The following is a 21,047-nucleotide window of genomic DNA, read 5'->3' as shown; positions in this document are numbered from 1 at the left end:
GCTTATGTAAACTGAGAAGTAGTTCTGGGCATTCATATGATGGATTTTGTTTAGATATACTGATTTTGCCCACATGACATGCTTCTGGCCTATCCTACTTTTTTTAGCCTTTGCTAAAAAAAGTAAACAGATTATTTCCCAGATAGAAACAATAGATATTTAAATATTTCCATTTGATTTGTTTGATAAGTTCAGTATATAAAATAGATATGAAAACTGACATTGATATAAAAAGAGAGTGCTAAAATGCACATTCTTTTCTACCTTTTGACTGTGTGTATATGACCTTAAGGTACAGGAGGCTCTCAGATTGACTAAACTGAAACTACTAAGTGAAGTGGGTTTTTTTGTTGTTGTTGTGGCCCCAGGGGCAGATTTCCCAGAAAAATTTCCTTAAACTCTTGGCTTTAGGTTACTTCTGCCTTCTTCTTTGTTCATCTTATGTAATGATTAACTTGGGCAATTTTCCTGAAAGTAGGTCTTTCAGAGAAGAGGAAGTTATTTTCATACTCAATGAAGAGCTATTTCATGAGGAAGGGTTATAGTTGTATTCAGAATAAGAATGACTAAAATATGTATTTTTTCTTTGAATTCAGTCTTGTGGAGCTACCCTAGTTTGTGGGAAACAGAACACAGTTAGTAAACATTAATTGTATACTGTTTATTTAATCATCGTTAAGGACAGAGCCCTCATTTCTCAATGTCATGTTTACCTTCTTGGTTGCCTTAAGATTCATGCATCACTAGATGTCATAGTTGAAAATAAATTCTAGGTTATGAAATCCACAACCTGGAAAGAATTGGATAGGTAAGAAATGGTGGAAACTATCAGGCTTTTTTGTCATCTGTTCCTTGAATGGAAAGGAGGAAAATTACTCTCTACCTCTCAATGATCAGTTTGCTGCTAATAAGAATTTTGCAGCTAGTTGGACAACTTGCTTTTTCTTTAAATATTTTCTAGTAGGGGAAAAATAGAAGTTAATCTTGACTGGATTTTAGAGAAAGCATTTGATTTACAGATAAATTTAAATTTAGAATAATCTGTAGGTCACTGCATTTTATTTTAATACTTAAAAGATCTAGGTCTACCTAGAGATAGGTGTTAATTAGAAATCAGAAAAACTTGAAGTCAGTGTATTTTAATTTAAGATATTTGAATTTTATTGAAACATTCTGGTATCACATTGAGAGTTCCAACAAGACAATTTGGCTATTTAGGTTAGAGTTTGTAGCCTGCCTTGCAGAACCCTATTGTGTTACCAGGGTCTGGTCCCTGGCATAGTAACTCCAGAAACTTGGTTACATGTATGCTCTTAGGCTGAATCAGATTATGAGAATTGATTCCTCCTAATGAGTCTCATAAGCGATTATTTTACAAACTGGAAAGCTAAGTTACTGATTAGTAGATTAATAAACTTTTTTTAGTTGTACCTTTTTTCCTGGTGTTAATGCACTAGGCAAATCAAATAAATTGAGAAGTGTTGTTTGATAAATAACACAGGAGGAGCAAGGGGAATTGATCTGTCTGGGGGAAAAGACTTGCTAACTATCTTTGCTCTCCAATAGAAGTAAACTCCAGTGTTTATTCTGTCTTCCGTCAAACTGTTTCTCCCCTATGACATTTCCTGAATAAAACCGGAAAAATTCTTCCTTTTACATTTCCCCTTTTTCTAGCCATTCACGCACTATTTGCATCATTTATGGTAGTCCTGATCATTTTGATTCAGAGATGAGTAAGTTTACAAAGTCTACTCAACCTACCTTTGATGTAGTTTTACTCTGAAAGAGACTTTACTCTGAACTGTAAGGGCAGTTTATGGTTGTCATTTGATTGAATGTGTGTCGAGTGTTAATAGTAACGCAAAATCAGAGAATTTTAGAAAACGTACTAACTGTATATACAGAGCTAACTTTAAAGGAATTTAGTTGGAACAATCTTACAGTGAAAGAAAAGCCATTTAATTTTTCTCTTTAAGTACTTTGAACTCTTTGGTGTTTAAAAGTGTTTATTGAAGTGATACAAGATGTTTTCCTGTCTCATTTTCTTATTCAGGTAGTAGAGGTATATGGCCTTCTAGCCTTGGGAATGTCCCTGTGGAATCAACTCGTAGTCCCCGTACTTTTCATGGTTTTCTGGCTCGTCTTATTTGCTCTTCAGATTTACTCCTATTTCAGTACTCGAGATCAGCCTGCATCACGTGAGAGGCTTCTTTTCCTTTTCCTGACAAGGTAATTAATAAGAACGTATGATACTGTACTTAACCTTAGGAAGAGAAGACTTTGATCTAGGAATAGCAAGTTTTGCAAATTTCCAGTTACAGTAGAGTGTACCCCATATTTAATTAAGGTAGGATTTTCATTTGGGATGCCTAGGTCTGGCAGTGCAAGGAGGTGCTAAGGTAATAATGGTATATTTGGCTGTAGCAAATGATTTGTGGAAAGGTACATAGCAAATTTTAAAAATATTTTTTTAATTTCAAGTTAAACTATTGGTTGGGTAAATAAAACATGTTACTAAAAATAATTATCAATTACTGAGTATTTAATATGTGTCACCACATTCCTGAACACTTTTCTTCACACTTAATCTTGACAGCAACCCCGAGAGATAGGTGCCTTTATTATCATTTACCATTTTTTAATAGCTGAGGAGACTGTACTGAGAGTACCTTGCCCCAGGTGACACCGTTGAAAGAAGCCGTGCTGATGTCAGAGCCCATCTGAGTTCAAACCTTACTCTTGCAACTAATGCCCTGTTATTTTTAATGTTTTGCTTCATTATTCAGATACAGTCAAATAATTGGAGAAGTGAGTATATCATAATGCTTTGCTGTTTGCCCCAAAGGAATTCTAACACTTGGTTTTTAAGATTTAGTTTTTTTTTTTTTTTAAATAGTCTTAAGTCATCTGAGTCCTTTTTCTCCTAAAGTATCTTTGTTGTGAGCTACATCCACATTTGTCATTTTTCCACTCTTGAGTTTGAATCTCAAGCCCTCAAAACCTAGCACATGGCTATATATCTTCATTCCCTGGCACATACAGGCAAGAATAAAACTCTGTCCTTCGGGAGAGTACATATAGGCAGATAAAAGTGTTGAGTTTTAGTTAATAGAGCCATTGTTTCTCAGCCAACCAAGTGATGGAGCACTGTGCAGTAAGGGGTGCAGGGAAAATGTTACACAGTGTTAAAAAGCAATAAAAATGTCATAGAGCAGTACCTATTTCAGTAAATAAGCAGAATAAACTTATTGGCACTGAGTCAGATTTTGTACTTTCTAAAAACACTTTTAGTTGGTAAGTAGCTTCTATAAGCATGCAATAAATTGATATCAAATACATTTTAATAGCCAGTTCATTATTAATGAAGTTTTGTTTGTTTTTTATTTTTCTTTTAGATTTTATTTATTTATTTGACAGAGGGAGAAACAGTGAGAGAGGGAACACAAGCAGGGGGAGTGGGAGAGGGAGAAGCAGGCTTCCTGCAGAGCAGTACCCTGGGATCATGACCTGAGCTGAAGGCTTACGCTTAATGACTGAACCACCCAGGCGCCCCTGCTATTGTTTTTTAATGTAAATATTATGGAAGTTTTATGAAGAATTTTAAAATGATCCAAAAAGTAATTCAATTTAAAGAGAAAGAGAAATAGAATCCTTTAGTTAGGATAATAACCTAAGTGTGAGACTGGGATTGGTCATGTTTTAAACCATATTATTAGCCATTAAAAAGCACAGTCAGATCAAATGTAGCATAGTGTAATAGGCTTAACAAATCAGTAAGCCATGAATGAGTTTGGATTTATTTACAAAGTAAGAAAGTAATACTGAAATTTTTAGATGAGGCTTAGGTGTCTTGACAAAATGATTTTTCTCTCTATTCTGTTTTATACATAGAATAGAGTACCCCTTCTAAATATAGGAATGTTTAAATTTGTTTTTTAACAGAGAAGTTAATTGGTTCTTCTGTTAATTTCTATCTCTCTAAGCATTGTTGTCCTTGATGCTGCTTTGTGCCAGATTACATAGGTGTGTTTGCCTTGCCAAAGAACAACTTATTTACAAAAGGAAGATTGCAAGTTTATCAGCATACTCTGACTAAACAAACCAACTAAAAAAGCACATGCAAACAAAAACTTTGTTTTTGCAGCCAGCAAATAGAAACTAAAACCAGTAAAACATCTCACTGAAGAGAGAGAGGAAGAAAAGTTTTATAAAGTTTTCCAAATTCTTTCACTTCCCCAAAGTTAGGTTGAAACTTTTTGCTTTCTTATGTTCTCTTTTGAAAATACCCTCTTGAAAATGTAATTAAATCATACTGCTTGGGTGTAAAAGATTTCTCTAAATATTAAGACAAGAATAGAGAAGTTGCATGGATCATCAGTAAAATTTTCAGGCTTTTCCAGTGAGAAGTAAAATTTTTAGTATATTTTTAGCCATGGTTATTACTTTTTAGTTACTAGACAATTTGTTTAAACATCCTGCATAAGGATTTCTCTGAGAAAATGTCACATTTCAGAAATTAGATTTGTAAGAATGCCATACAGTCATTCTTTTAGCTATCAACCACCATGACTCATAGATATCTTGACTCCTAAAAGAAAAACAGATATTTTTTTCTCATCATAATGTACATTGGTCTATGGAAAAGTAGATGTTTTCATTTAAAAACTTACTTATCAGCAGTTAATTGTGTAGGAAGAGTGACTATGTAGCAGAAGCACAGAGCTACATTGTAAAGGATAGGTATTGATTTGCCTGAATGAATTCCTCATGCATACAAATGAAATTCTTAACTGAAATTCTCAAACTTCTCTGAACATTTGTTAAATGCTGTATAAATGTTAAATCCAGATTATTAGTACATAATATTACATATGTTTGTAAAATACTTGTTAATAAGTTTCTAATATGTTCAGTGTAAGTATGGAATGTATTTCCATAAAGTGTGAAAGTATTTACAAGCTTTAGTTAGTGTAAGGTCTTCCAGTTCCTGTAAGTGGTATTCATAGCGAACTTTTATGTTAAAAGTTGATGATAAAATTATTTTTAAATGGTCTTAGGTTATATTCTTGGATATGCTTTTGAAATAACCCAGAAAAAAAATGCAATTATGTAAACCTAAATTAAATTAAAATTTAAAGTATTAATAATATGGAAAATACTGTTGTATTGAGAGGAGTTGGGAGCTGCAAAGTCAATATGGGCCTTCCCTGGTAGCAGTTTGGTCAAATAAGGAGTTTTGACAAGTAATCATATTAGCACAATTTGAATAGTCAACATTTTTCAGAAGGTACTATGGGCAACTATATATGAGTCTTTTTTGAATATTATCAGCATGTTAATTATATGTTTCTTAGGGTTTGAAGAAAATTTAAGCCCTTAACTGCTTTTGAAAGAGGTGATAGATAAATAAAGAGAAGACTTTGTTTCAGATATGGTGCTGTGTACTGAGTATTTGCCAAAGAGATTTAAAAAAATGTAGGTTAGGATACTAGAAGAATGGATTTAAATTATTAATGGAGTGGTTAGGTGATTTGTACGTCAAATTTTCGTTTGGGGTGTTTTAATTGATGAGGATCAGATCAAGGTTGGTGGCTATTTGAAGGCTTAAGATGGTTTTATTTCAAATGGAAAATTTTTATCTGTCAATATTTCCCCACCCCCCTTTTTCTAGTATTGCTGAATGCTGCAGCACTCCTTATTCGCTTTTGGGTTTGGTCTTCACGGTTTCCTTTGTTGCCTTGGGTGTTCTGACACTCTGCAAGTTTTACCTGCAGGGTTATCGAGCTTTCATGAATGATCCTGCCATGAATCGGTAAGTTCTTGACTATGGATACCTCTAGACATTTAAATATTATATATAACTTGAAGAGGTAATGATGAATTTCAGAGGAAGTGGAATTTTGAGATTTTTTTTTTTGGATGGTTGCAACTATTTGGATTTAAAATACTATGAAAATAAAACTGAATTTCCATATGTAAAAGATGAATTTTTACTGTATGTACATATGAATGTATATTGGACACTTTCCTAGATTTAAGAGATTTTTTTCGTGGGGGAGGGGCAGAGGGAGAGAATCACAGGCAGGCTCCACACCCAGTGCAGAGCCTGACATGGGGCTCAGTCTCACAACCCTGAGATCATGAGTCATGAGCTGAAATCAGGAGTTGGACACTTAACCAACTGAGCCACCTAGGCGCCCTAAGAGATTTTTGATAGCTTGCTTTTTCCCATTTGAAGTTTAAGTGTAGACCTGTTAAAATCCAATTTCTATATTTGATACTTAAAAATTTTTTGTGTGTGTGGACATAATTTGGATACTGATTGAAGTTTCAAAGGATGCATTAATGAGAATGCAGAATAGTTAATCTAGTTATTAAATCACTAAGATCAGATATTGGGAAACCCTATTTCTAGAAGTTGTCACGATTTCTGTTAAAATAGGAATTTTTAATGGTTTCATTTATATGAATTTATATAATCTTAAAGTCTTTAAATCTTTATGGAATGTTTCAGAATTAGTAGATGGTGAGTATCTTGTAAATTGGAGGAAACATTTTTTTTGGGGTGTACAATATTTTTTTATGACAGAAGAGAAAAAAGTGCTTTATAATCTTCCTGCTAGTCCCAGCTAACACCTTTATAATGGCAAAAGAGGGTGGAGGGCAAGAAAGAAAAATAATTCATGTATAAGCTCACAAATTCACACCATTCAGAAAATATGAAATGGGAAGTGACACCTCTTCCTCCCCCTGCTTGCCATTTCCTCTCCCTGAAGGGTAACAGCTTATAACGGTTATTTTAAAATTTCTTTCTACACACACTTATATATTTGCTACTTTTGTTTTTGTTTCATTTCCACATACTATACACAGTTCTGCACTTTAGTTTTTCACTTAAATATGTTTTAGATGTTTTTTTATGTCAACACAAAGACATCCTCATTCTTTTTGATAAAGGTATAGTATTCCAAAGTATGGATGTATTTCTTTTTTTCTTTTTTTGCTATTAAAAAATGGTACCTTTGTATATGTCTCCTTTTTTTTAACTCTTAATTAGAAAACTTTTAAATTAACAAAGTTGAGAGAATACTGTAAAATGAACCTCCATATACCTGTCATCCATTTCCAGTAATATAGCCAGTCTTCTGTCATGCATGCCCCTGTCTACTCCACTTACTTTGTCCCCTCCATAATCCCCAGCTGCCTTTGTTTGGTGTAAATCTCAGATACAATACCATCTTACCCATAAATATTTCAGTCTCATTGTCTCATTTGAAAAAGTGTAACTACAATAGTACATTCATTTCCAGTAAGAGAAGAATTCCTTGACATAAAATTCCCAGTTGGTGTTCATATTTCCCTTTTTTGTGTTTTTAACATTTTGTTTGTTCAACTTCAGATCCAAATAAGGCCCATATGGCAGTTGGCAAACTATTTTTTAAGTTTCTTTTAATATTTAGGTCCCTGCTGTGTCTGTATTTTTTCCCTTTCATTTTATTTGTTGAAGACACCAGATAGTCCTGTTTAGTTTTTCAGAGTCTGGATTTTGCCAATTGTATCCCTGTGATATCACATAACATGTTCTATTATTCACTATATTTTCTCTTATATTTAAATTTTTTGTAGTACATCCATAGGGTAAATTATTACCAGTAAGATTATTGAGTTGAAGGGTATATACATTTCTAAATTTATTAGCAAGTTTTTCTCTAGAAAGGTTTTATCTGTTTTATCTCAACATTAGTCTCCCCGTTTTTTCTCAAAATTCCTTGTCAATGGTTGGGTCATCAAACTTTGAAATATTTGCTCATTTGTGGTTTTGAAAACTGGACCTAACCTTTGTTCATTTATTTGTGAGAGTTCTTTATAAATCAAGTCAATAAGATGAAAAAAAAGATCTCAAGATTTTTTATGTATTTTCCATATGGAAACTGAATTTCAAGAAAGTTTATATTTATGTCTTCTCTAGTTCTTACGGTCTACTTAAAGAGACCTTTCCTACTCCAAGATTATGAAGACATTCACCTATGATTTTATTTTTTATAATCAAGATACAGCTCATGATATAAATATAATTCAGTGGATATCTAAGAATGGTAGAATATCTGGCTCATTAGCAAAGCCTGGTTTAGAACACTTTTATTTATCCTAGAAGTTGCTTTTTATCTCCTCAGTGTATGCTAAAATAATAGCTATTACATTTTGCACACATATAATGGTATATTATGACTGTGTATTACTATTACATCGATGTTCTATATAAGTTAATATTCTTTTTTTTTTTAAGTTTTTTTTTTTTTTTTTTAATTTATTTGACAGAGAGAGACACAGCGAGAGAGGGAACACAAGCAGGGGGGGTGGGAGAGGGAGAAGCAGGCTTCCCGCTGAGCGGGGAGCCCGATGCGGGGCTCGATCCCAGGCCCCTGGGATCATGACCTGAGCCGAAGGCAGACGCTTAACGACTGAGCCACCCAGGCGCCCCTATAAGTTAATATTCTGATCAGGTTTTTTGTCTAAGTCAGACTAGATCACAAATATGTAACAACAGTGTAAGTCTTTGGATTATTTTCTCTTGGAATGAAATGAGATTCTGATTGTTTTTCTGAAAACGTATGCTTTTTTTAGGGGCATGACAGAAGGAGTTACGCTGTTAATCCTGGCAGTGCAGACTGGTCTGATAGAACTACAGGTTGTTCACCGGGCATTCCTGCTCAGTATTATCCTTTTCATTGTCGTAGCTTCTATTCTACAGTCTATGTTAGAGATTGCAGATCCTATTGTTTTGGCGCTGGGAGCATCTAGAGACAAGTAAGAAACTTCCTAAAAGAAATTTTTGTAATATTCTTTATATGAGTTTGTTGTCTGAAGATTTAGATAATATTTAGAGACAGAAAATGGATGAATAATTGGTATTAGCGTAAGGTAACAAGTTTACCTTTTTATTTTTCTATATGTTTGACTTTTCTGTTTTTTTCCTCAAGATTCTTATAGTTAGAAATCACATCAAAGGCCATGTAATTACAAGTCAACTTTTTCTTCTTCAGAGAAATTTAATTAATACTTTTTATATTCAGTTTTAAAATGAAGAATGGAGAGCATCAAATTTAGTCCAGGAAATACAGTAAATAATATAATTTTATTCTGTGTAATGCTAAAGCAGAGAAAGCGTTGAGAGAACAGAGGAAATCATTTGAAGGAGAGAGAAAGGCTCTCAGGCAGTCATAAAGATAGGCATTTATGGATTAATGGCCTCATCTATTGGCCTTTAGACAGTTTTAACTTACTGAGGTTTTAATGGGGATTCTTGACACCTTATGGGACCAGGTGAAATTAATAGCTGCATTCATGTTTATGCCATATTACAGAAGTTCTCTTAAGGAATAAAAGTCAAGTTATTATTTAGCTCTTTAAGGTAGAATTAGGCTTACTGTAGTTTATACAAGGACATTCTATGAAGAATTACTAAAAATTCAGCACCACTGTTTCTTTCCAGCGTCTGTTGACATTCTGGTGATTTTTGAAATAACCTTAATTTGTTGCTTCTTTGTTAGTGTTTTATGAGTAAGGGAACAGGCAGTCTTTTGGGAGATAGAATTTTGACAGCAGATTTTTAAAACATTTCAAATTAACATTTTAATTACAGTTCATCAGATTTATCTTTTTATTCCCATATCCCACATTGCTGAACATTCTGAAATTTTTCTCAAATGGTGGAAAGGCTGCAAGAGTCAATTTAATTTAAATAAGCTTAGAGCTCTTTGATTTGTTTCAGGTAATCATTTTAATTAATTATAGTTATTTGAGATTTGGTTTTGAGGTTTAATGTACCTCAATAGAAGCATTTAAGATGTTGAACTCAGTGGTGAACTTGGTTAAGTAGCCATTTAAATGGGTTGTTTTTGACCTAAGTACAACACTATTTTGTCATTTCTGGCAGTATCATTTAGTAGTATTACTTATACAAATTAATTTAGCATATACTGATAAGACTAATATAATATATAGAAAGTATCAGAAAAGAGAAAGAAATACATAATTCCACTGCCGTAAGAACCAGTAAATCCAGTTCTGATTCCCACCAGGCTGTTGGAGTAGCCTCATTACTGGCTTTTTTCTCTAAGGTCAAATGGAGAGGAAATTTAAAAGGAAAGGAACAAAACTGAGAAGCCCTGTGTGTGGGTGTGGGGTGGTTAGTTTGCATCGTTGTCAGTGTTCTTGCTGGTGTCCACTGCAGCATTCGCCTAAGGCAAGAGGGGTTCTTGGCTGTGAAAGGATGAAAAAGGGATGAATTGTCAGGGTTAGGTTCTTCTCTCCCACCATCGCCTGTGGTAAATAAGAGACAACTGTCAACAGCCAAATGCCAGTACTTTTTAAAAGAAATGAAATCGAAGAGTATGAGAAAAATGTAGCTGATTAGAACTGACTCAAGAAGAATTTAAAAACTTGGATAGTTCTGTAACTGTTAAAGAACTGGAAGCAAATGGCCAACATCCCTTGACCCAAATGGTATTACAGGCAAGTTCCAAACTTTGAAGGAACAGATTGTCCCTATTTGAAACACACACTTCCAGACAATAAAAAGAACACTACCCAACTCATTCTGTCCGGCTGGTATAATCCCTGTATGGAAATCAGACAACTTGAGAAAGATAAAGTTTTATTTCACTCATAGCAGGAGGTACTATGCAGATTTGTAATATTGGCTGGAGTATAGACAGCTTGAGCACTGGAACAGAGAGCCCCCCAAACAGACCCATCTATGTTGGACTTTGGTATATGACAAGGGTGGCATGTCCTATGAGTGGGGACAGGTGGTACTCTTCCGTAATGTTGCTGGAAAAAATGGTTTCTATTTGGAAAAGGATAGAATGGGTTCCTATCTCACACCATAAACAAAGGATCAACTCTGGAATGTTAGAGACCTAAAATGTCAAAAACAAAAAATTAAAACTCACATAGGCTAATACATTTTGGACTTTCAAGTAGGAAACAGTTTCTTAAACTGGCAGAACTGCTGTGGGAGAGCGAGACTAAGAATTAGGAATGACCGTGATTATGAAAGGAAAGAGTGATAAATCTAACAATTACAGTTAATAACTTTTTAGACCTAAAGTTAACTTTACAAACTGGGAGAAGATATTCATAGTATTTGCACTTGCCCAAGAATTGGTATCAATATACAAATAGCTCAAATGAGCAAGAGAAGTGGATGAAATACATTTTTATCTTTAGACTTTTAGTGAAAGAGGAGACACATGAATACGAAGAGAGGTTCAGCATCTTTAGTGATAAGAGAAATGTAAATCAAGACCACACTGAAGTGCTGTTTTAAACCTGTGGGATTGGCAAGGAATAAAGGAAGGAAGGAAGAAGGGAGAGAGAAAGGGAAGTCAGCTAATTATCTAGAGTGGAAAAGGTCTAGATGACATGGTATCCCTGGTTTCTGGTGGGAGTGTGAAGTGGTGTAATCACTTTGGAAACAGTGTGGCCATTCTCTCCTCCTACATGTATACTCTAGACGTTCTTACACATGTTCAGTAAGGACATACAGAAGAACGTTCATAGCACAATTCACAGTAGCAGAAATCTGGGAACAACCCAAGTGACAATCAAGCAGGAAAGTGGGTGAGTAAATGTGATAATAGTCACTATGGAATATTAGAAATGCAGTGACACAGAAAACAATATGCATGACTCATAGCATTATAAAGTTAAAAAGTAAATCCCAAAAGATGACAGTATAGAATGTTATTTTTGTGTTAAAAGCAAAAATTTAAAATATACTCTTTAGGAATACATATAGATTAATAAACAAAACTATAAAAAGGAAAAGCAAGCAAGAGAGTAAAGAACACAGATTCAAGTTAATGCTTTCAATGGGTGCAGGGAGGGAGGACGTGGAATAGGCAGGCCTGCTATATAGTTAAATGTGGGTTATTGTCCGGGCCCTCACTTTTGTATGGGGAGACAGGTTCATGAAGGCTTGTTACAATATTTAAGATAGCTAATTAGATTACTAGCTCAGTAAAAAGAGGGACACCCACAGACCAGTGGTGACAGTGCATCCTGAATTAAGGATTATGACTAATTCAGAGTACTGAGGATTGAGAAAGGAAACGAAAAATATCTTAATTCTCAAATTAGAGAAATAATTAAGAGATAATATCAATAATTCATATAACACTGCTTCTCTCTGTCATTTAAGAAATAATTACTATTACTGGGGGTAGAAAAGCCTCACATGTCTTTGGAGTTGCTTGGACTAGAGGTAATTTCCAGTGTTTAACTTAAAAAGCTGTCTCAGTTTTAGCCATAGAGATAATTGTTGCCCTTATCTATAAATTTTATTCCAGTTTTTAACAAGGAATTTTAGGATAATGGTCCACTTACTCAAATTACATAGTAGATTTTCAAATGACGAACTTCTAAAAAAAATGGGTTGGGGTGAATGTAAAAATTTTTTATTTTATTTTATAGTGCTTAACCTATTAATAGGATGAGATTTCAATGTTGTTTTCTGCTATTCATTTTATATTTAATTTTAAATTAGATTTTTATTGAATTTTAACTATTTAAATAAGGATATTTATTTGTGTGTATAATATACACACCTATGTTTGTATATATGTATTTGTGTGTTGCTGTGTATACACACGCCAAAATTAGAAATAAAGTATAACTCTTGGCATAATGGTGTTTATGCTTCTCTCTGTATGTATATAAAAATAATATACTTACATCTATATGTAAATATATACCTATTTTATATAAATGGATCATAGCTTGATTTTGAAAAATATATTTAGAGCTTTAAGGCAAATTACCCTATTAAAGAAAATGATTTATAATTTAATATCTAGTAAAGTATAACTACTGTTACAGTAATTCCTTCCTGCCTGCCTTTCTTTGAAAAAATAAAGTAAAACTTTTTATGTTTTGGATCTCAAAGCAGAACTACTGACAAGTTTATGTTTCTCCCATAACTTTGGAAGGTAGAAAACGTTTGCAAGAAAAGTTGTAAAACAGTTCCCAAGTAAAACAGTTCCCAAGTCCCTAGCTTTAATTTTTACCGTAATAATAATTGTTCTCTGAATTACTAATTATAGAAAGTCCCATACAGTCTAGCATAATTAACTTTGTGTGTGGTTATTTTTCCTTATGCCGCCTTTTTTTTTGTTTCCTTGAGACTGCATGGATTTGAGATCACAGATAATGATTTTTAATTAAAAATTAATTTTTTTTGCAGCCATGAGCTCTAAATGATTTTGATTAAAATCTACATTTCCTCAATGATTAAATGAATAAATGTGCATCTTTTATAGGAAATCAATAATTTTAAGTTTTGATATTCAGTTAATAGATTGTAATTGAGTTTTGTGTTTTAGAAGAGAGGAAATCTGTTTTGGGTTCACACTGATTTCTTTTAGATTAGTGATCACTGTGTTAAAAAAGTATTCCACCTTTGGCTTTTATTTACCCAGGAAATGGAAATATCTAATATCTTTTTTTTTTTTTTAATCCTTTGTGGCAGCCCTCTATCTTTATTTGCTTGTAAATCAGGTATATAAAGTAACTATAAGTAAAATTACCGGGGGTAGAAATGACCTTTTTTCTGTTGTAAGGAAAGATTTTTCAAAGTTCTGCTTAAGGCACTTGTTGGGGAAGGTTTTTGTTTATGTATCTTTTAGAACTTAGTATACAATCTATCTTAAATTGGGGTGTATTTAAGGAATGATTTATTAGAATATTTTGATATATGAAGAGGTACACAAAAGAAAAAATTATGTCCCTTCTCCTTTTTGCCCTAACTATGGGGCTCCTTCTGTGTATGTATTCCACCATTGACAAGTAGGGTTCAAGTGGAATCCGAAACTGAAATCTAAGTCTAAGAAAGTCTCTTGATTTGTTGGGTGTCTTAAAAGCATAAAGTTTTATTATATGTAAAAAGTATATATATAATATATATACACACACTAAGCTATATATAAAGTATATGTATACATTAAGCTATATATATGAAGTTATATATATATACTTACATATATATAGTATTCCCCCTTGAGATAACCATGATAACTTTTGTCTTGCTTTTATCATAGGGCTTTGCATTTGGGTGGATAGATAGGTTTGAAAAAAAAAAGGTAGTAATAAATGGAAAATAATTTGAAAAATAGCAAGCAGAAATAAATATTCAAGTTTTATTTGGCACTTCAAACAAGCTTTGAGCTTAAAAGCTGAGCTATGTGAAGGAGTTGCTGTTCTTTTTTTCAAGGAGTTTAAATTTGGGTGATAAGACATTTTTATGTCTGTGTACATATATATTATTTAGATAATAACTATAAAATATAAATAAAAATGTTTAGGCATACAACATATAAATATCTGTATCATTGAAACAAGACTACAGTTTTAGTGTATGATTGGCTGGTACCAGTGTTAAGAATTCTGAGAGGGTCAGTGATTCCTGGAGAAAGGATTCACATTACCTGATTAGTTTGAGCTAGCCTAAAGGGTTTGGAACAAGAGAGGGTGGGACAGAGGCATTTCTAGTGGGGTGTAAGCGTGCTTGTGTTTTTCTGGGAGTATAGTTAATTAAGCATCTTTGCTTATAGTGAGGAACAGGTGTTGACAAGTTTGGACCGAAACAGTGGGAGTCGAGGAGCTCAGATGCCAGGCTAGCAAGTTAGAGAAGGCATTGACAATATTACGCTAGTAGAGCTTTAGGAAGATTAATCAGGCAGGCAGTGTCTGGGATAGATTGGGACTAGGGGAGGAAGACCAGCTAGTAGGTCCTACAACACAGTTGTTCATAGTTTTTCCGCCTCTAGCCCTGACAGATGTGAGGATTAATATAGCTGTTGGAGAACCATTCCTCTTAGTAATACTGCGCTCACAGTAGCAGAGATTTTCATCACAGTGTAACAGGTGGGGAGAAGATGTCTCATGACTTAAGATCACACATTATTGTTAAGGCTTAATGCTCCAAAAGCCTGAGATCACTGAAATTGGTAGAAATGGATGGAGCTGAAAGTTAACTATTGAAAAAAATAAAAGAGAATTGAGGTGTTTGGCAATTTTGACTGAGTGGAGAGAAGAGAAAAGGTGGCTCAGGTGGCTTTGAAATACCAGGCCTATGACCCCTGTCCTGAAATCTAGTATAGTGACTGGCAAGGAGAAGGATGCTTAGTAAAGTATTTGGGAAATGTCAGCATGGCCCAAGACCTATCAGTTGCTAACATGACTGTTGTGGTCCTGGGTGACAGGCGCTTTAAAGGAGTATTTTTCTTTTTCCAGGAGTTTATGGAAACACTTCCGTGCTGTGAGCCTTTGTTTATTTTTACTAGTGTTCCCTGCTTACATGGCTTACATGATTTGCCAGTTTTTCCACATGGATTTTTGGCTGCTTATCATTATTTCTAGCAGCATTCTCACTTCTCTTCAGGTAAGCCTAGGAATAATTAACTATATAATAACTGATTTTCTTATTTTTCCTTCCAGAAAAGGAATTAAACTTTTTTGAGATGAGTGATTATAAGTGGCCTGTTTAGGTGATAACTTCCTACTTTACTTATCAGAAAAACATTACACTGATATGAGCATAGAAGTTAGATGGTAGGTTATTAAAATACCACACCTATCTATGTCACTGTATTTTTTAATCAAGGTAATTAAACTTTGCAGATGTTTAAAATGGATACAGAGCTATCGTGTAAAGCTTAAATTGATAAGCAACTATAAAATATTAATGAAAGATTTTGTAGCTTGTTTGGAGCACATTTTTTAAGTAAATACCCACTCGAAAATATCCTTGGTTTCGTGATGTGTATGAATATATGACATATGTGTGTAATACACACAAAAATACGCACACCAGACAGTATTGCCCTGGAAATAATAAGCGTATTATAACTTGAAAGTGGATCTTTGCTACCTCGTCAGTAAGAAGTAAAAGAAAATGTTACACTGGCAACAGAGATTTATTCATTGTTCCTTGTAGAGGTAAAGGTTCTTTGAAAGTTGAGGAGCATGTACAACTACAGAATTAGGAAAATTTAAATAGAATTTTAATGGTTTTGGTGATCTGGGGAATAAAAGGAAAGGATGAGTCAGAGAAAAGTGATGACTAATCAGAATTTTTTTAAGAAAGTCTCAAGATATGGCTTTTTGGTATCAAATGCCTGGATTACTGAGATCCACCCACATTTTAATTAAACCATGGTTTCCTCTGATTCTAAATATGGCATCCTAAAAGTATTAGGATTGTTGTTATTGCTTAAAGTCTATGAAAAGTCTTTTTTAGTGGTCATACTCTGTTTTAAAATACATGTATTTTTTCCCCCAGGTTTTGGGAACGCTTTTTATTTATGTCTTATTTATGGTTGAGGAATTCAGAAAAGAGCCAGTGGAAAACATGGATGATGTCATCTACTATGTGAATGGCACTTACCGCCTTCTGGAGTTTCTTGTGGCCCTCTGTGTGGTGGCCTATGGTGTCTCAGAGACCATCTTTGGAGAATGGACCGTAATGGGCTCAATGATCATCTTTATCCATTCCTATTATAATGTGTGGCTTCGGGCACAGCTGGGGTGGAAGAGCTTTCTTCTCCGCAGGGATGCTGTGAATAAGATTAAATCATTACCCATTGCTACAAAAGAGCAGCTGGAGAAACACAATGATATTTGTGCCATCTGTTACCAGGTAACTTGCCCAGTAAGAATCCATTTGGGTGGGTTGTTGGTGTATCCCCTGGGACTTTAACCACATTAACCAAATTTAAGTTAAATTTCTAGGCAGAATTATTTCCTTAGTTAAAAAAAAAAAATAGGTCTCAAATTATTAAAGACCTGATAGAATATTTCCATTTTATTTCTGAACTAAGTTTTTAATTTAGTCCCTCAAGTTCTAATTTATTGTTATTTTCAACATTGCTCACCCATAAATAAAGGAAAAACAGGTCAGGTGTATTTTATATTTACTCCCAAATACATACACACACACACACACACACACGCACACACAATCAAATATATACTATCAATTCAGGAGTCAGCAACTTCTGAAAAGTGGTGTGCCAAGATTCTGATGGTTTTCCTTCTAGTATTTCCAGGATGGGGAAGAAGTATTCATTTACTTAACGTAGGTAGAGAGAGTATGTGTTTACCTGTGGGTTGATGGATATCTGAGATGGATACAAGCCTTTGTGTCTGGAATTGGGGGCCGGAGGATATGGTAGAGGCAGCCAGCCGGTCCGTGTGGCATTGTAGTTGGCCTTCCTGGCATCTTTGGCATGTGTGTTATGAATAGCTGATGACTGCCTTCTATTAAAATTGAAAGATAGTATTTAAATGAGTTTGGAACTATCACAGCAAAGAATAGGCCTACAGTTTAGTCACCAGTAACCTGTGCAGGGGGGTGGTTGGGGGGTAGCAGCTTTTATAGCTAAATTGTACTGTTGGAAGTATGGATAGAAATTAAGGACCTTTGGGTCCTCGCAGAATAATGTTTTCCAGGTTGTTTTTGCATTGAGGGGACTAAGGAATATTGTAGGTTCCCCCCAAGTGAAGTGGCCATTGTCTTAGTTCTGCTTCTTGGTGCTTGGTAGCATCATCGTATGCAGGACAGAGCGCATCGAAGACAGGGCACATCAGCTTCAGCAGCCGATGTCTAAATATTCCATCTCTGGGATTTAAATAAGAGTCTCCTTTTTGTATTTCCTTTTGTCACATCACTTTTTTTGAGGTGCTAGAACTACCTGCTGATATCACACAGAAAATGAAAGTCAAATTGCTTAACTTCCCAGCTGGCTGCTTTTCCTTGAATGGCTTTCTGCTTAAAAGTTGACGCCCAGGTGTTACCAGTTCTTGGCAAGGAATTTCTGTGACAACTACAACTCCTTGTTTTGGGACTTAAAACAAAATTAATGGTTGAGTCCCCAAATATGTATTCTTCACAATTAAATCATGTCCTCAGCCTTCCCTCCCCGAGTTTATCTTCTGCAAGGAACATTAATGCAAAGTATACCACTTCTTAATCCAGTGGTTATCAAACTTGAGTGTGCATAAAAGTTACATGGGTGGCTTGCTGTAACTGTAGATTTGCAAATGCCATCTTCAGATATCCCAGTTCAGTGGGTCTGGGGGCACCCAGGAATATGTGTAGTTAGCAAGCACTCCGGTGATTGTGATGCAAATTGAGAAGCGCTGGCTTATACAGACCCTGTCTTGAAGACTGCATTACATACGTTGTCCCTAATGAAATTGCCACTTCCTTGCCAATACCCTGGTGTTATGTGGCTGATTTTGTCTCCTTGCCAGTAATTTCATCATGGAATAATCTCTTCAGCTGTGTTGAAGCAGAACTGTGGGAAGTCCTGTCTTCATCAGATTTTCTGAGGTTCTAATTACACTCATGCCACGGGGGCGGGGCGGCAGAGGGACCCAGCAATCACACTGCAGTAGTTGTGTGATGCTCGTGTTCCATACGAAGACAGAAGCCAGTTAAGATGTTCGTTTCTTTCTCATTTTTGGTTTTTACTTCTTTTAACTGTTTAGCCAGTGGTTCTTGCATTGTTGGTATGAAGGAGTCTCTGAAGGCAGGAGGATTATCACTATAATCTAAAATGAGTTTTATTCTAAAATCTGTGTTACATATTTTCTTTGGGGACTTTGTGGGAAAGAAATGTTGGAACTAGAACTTTTGGGATTAGCCGCGAAGATTTTAGATAATAGGCATTTATTGAGGTATTTTTCCCCGCTTCTAGGACATGAAATCTGCTGTGATCACACCTTGCAGTCACTTCTTCCATGCAGGCTGTCTCAAGAAGTGGCTGTATGTCCAGGAGACCTGCCCTCTGTGCCACTGCCACCTCAAAAACTCCTCCCAGCTTCCGGGGTTGGGGACTGAGCTGGTGCCACACCCTCCTGCGGGAGCCACGCAAAACATGCTCCCGGAAGGAACTGAGCCTCCAAATCAAGAGCATCCTCCAGGGACTGGGATGCGAGAAGGTTCTAGGGACAATAATGAGTGCATTGCCACTAGGTCAGATAGCCAGGAAGGGACTTGTGACCCTAAGGAATATCCTTTTAGTGAAAAAGATGAAGCATGTCCTGTTGAGGTCAGCATAGAGGAAAAGAAGCAGAAGTAATGCTTTGATACTCTGGAGAAGTTAACTCACTATGAAATTCGAGCTCAGATTTGAGGAATGAATGTATGAGATGATGAGGTAGGAAACTTGACATTCCAAGGATCTGATCCAGGAAGTACTCTCAGTGGAGGCTGTTTGCGTTCATCCCCCTGACATTGTGGGAGAAATTTTGCAATGTATGCTAATCAAAATGTATTTATATATCCTATGCTGATATTTTGTAGAGGTTTGCCAAGAAAATTCAACTTCAACAACTTTAGAAACTGCCCCTGACTTATAAGGGATAAATAAAATCAGATTTGAGGGCTTGAAAGGGGCTAAAAAAAGGAGGATAAAGAGCATCAGGACAGCATGGGAAGAAGCGGGCAGAAGCAGAACTGACATTTCACTTTCTATGGGACAGGATCATTCTTACTACAGAGTATGAGTAGTGACCAGCCCTTTTCACCACCTCCCTTTCCCTCGGTTAATTGGAACTCAGTCAGGTGACAGTTGAGTTTTGTACAGCACTGAAATGAAATCAAAGACTTAAGAGCATTGATTGTATTCCAAGATTGAAGCACGCTCATACTTCGTATGTGCTTTAGGGGAGGGGGTGGGAGGGCACGTGGGCCTTGCGGGTGCATTCATGTAATCTGAGACTCTTGAACTTTATGACGGAGTCTTCAGTATTTTGATGTATATGGAACTTTTGTTAATATATTGTATACTGTGTCGGCTGTGTGAAGTAAACTAAAACTCTCATGAACACTTTGGGGTCCACTGTAGTGTAGGAGACCAAAGTGGGAGGGGCTTTAGGGCACTGATAAAGGCCCTAAGTGTACTTTTCAATCTGTGTAATGTTGAATTCTTGTGACTGAATCAAAACAGTGTTAAATTATGGCAATATTTGCACTTTGGGAATGAGTACTTAACTGTATGATCACACTCTGCAAATGCCACTTTTAAAGCTGTTAATAGACTTTGCACCTTTTCTTTGACAAGGATGTGTCATATTTAAATTTTTACATTCATCATGGTTACAGGTAGAACTGGGGAGGGGGGAATGTAATTTTTTATGGGAATTTTGATATGAAAAGAAACTAGTCATTTATTTATACAATATAGGCTTGGCTCAAAAAGTGTTTTTCAGACTCGATATTCCTAATGTGGGATGTGACTTTATTTTATTTTTAGTAGCAAATTTGGATGTAGACTGACAGACATAGCTGAATGTCTTAATAAATTTAAATTTGAAGATAACTATTTTGTTCCTGTGATGATGATTATTGTAAAGTATTTGAAATTCTGTTCTTAGGAGGTTTTGTTTTTATCCAACCAGGTTTCTTGTATCTTGATCCCTGTCAGAAATGCCTTGCAGATGGCAAAACTTTTTGATTGAGAATGACCAGCTCTTTGAAATCTACGCCAGTGGAAGCAAACCTAGCTTTGCATTAGAAGCATTTGGGGAGAGCTTTTTTTTTTTAAAAAAAATACACATTTCGTGGATGGACCTAGAAGGTATTATGCTAAGTGAAATCAGACTGAGAAAGACAAATGCCATATGATTTCACTCATGTGGAATCTAAAAAACAAAACATGAATAAACGAACAAAAGCAGAAATCAGACCTATAAATTCAGAGAACTGATGGTTGCCAGACGGGGGAGATAGGGGGCCAAATGGGGGAAGGGGAGTGGGCAGTACAGACTTCCGGTTAGGGAATGAATAAATCACAGGGATAAAAGGTACAGCAGAGGGAATATAGTTGATGGTGTTGTAATAACGTGTGGTGAGCTCAGCAGAACATGCAGAGAGATGTCGAATCACTGGTGCACACCTGAAACTAATAAAACATTGTGTGTCAACACACAACCCTTGTGTGTCCAAACATTTTTAAGAATTACACAGATCTGAACCCGAT

General features: G+C 35.3%; 1 protein-coding gene across 3 annotated transcripts in view; it reads left to right on the top strand.

Annotated features, from left to right (window-relative positions):
• The window catches only part of RNF145 (ring finger protein 145), a 54,432-nt gene extending 34,045 nt beyond the window's left edge, over nucleotides 1-20,387 (top strand). For 2 of the 3 annotated variants that reach the window (XM_035013404.1, XM_035013396.1), the window contains 6 exons: nucleotides 2,054-2,229; nucleotides 5,672-5,812; nucleotides 8,626-8,808; nucleotides 15,295-15,442; nucleotides 16,343-16,699; nucleotides 18,762-20,387. In XM_035013404.1, the coding sequence (XP_034869295.1) occupies nucleotides 2,054-2,229; nucleotides 5,672-5,812; nucleotides 8,626-8,808; nucleotides 15,295-15,442; nucleotides 16,343-16,699; nucleotides 18,762-19,145 (1,389 nt within the window). In that variant the 3' untranslated portion in view covers nucleotides 19,146-20,387. The remainder of the gene's footprint in view (nucleotides 1-2,053; nucleotides 2,230-5,671; nucleotides 5,813-8,625; nucleotides 8,809-15,294; nucleotides 15,443-16,342; nucleotides 16,700-18,761) is intronic. The other variant, XM_035013413.1, reaches the window with a different exon arrangement.
• The last annotated feature ends 660 nt before the right edge of the window (nucleotides 20,388-21,047 follow it).

Source organism: Mirounga leonina, unplaced genomic scaffold, assembly GCF_011800145.1.
Source record: "Mirounga leonina isolate KUSES-001 unplaced genomic scaffold, KU_Mleo_1.0 Mir_104, whole genome shotgun sequence".
Taxonomy (NCBI): Eukaryota; Metazoa; Chordata; class Mammalia; order Carnivora; family Phocidae; genus Mirounga; species Mirounga leonina.
The sequence above is the reverse complement of the archived record's forward strand: the minus strand, read 5'-3'. Positions and strand labels throughout refer to the sequence as shown.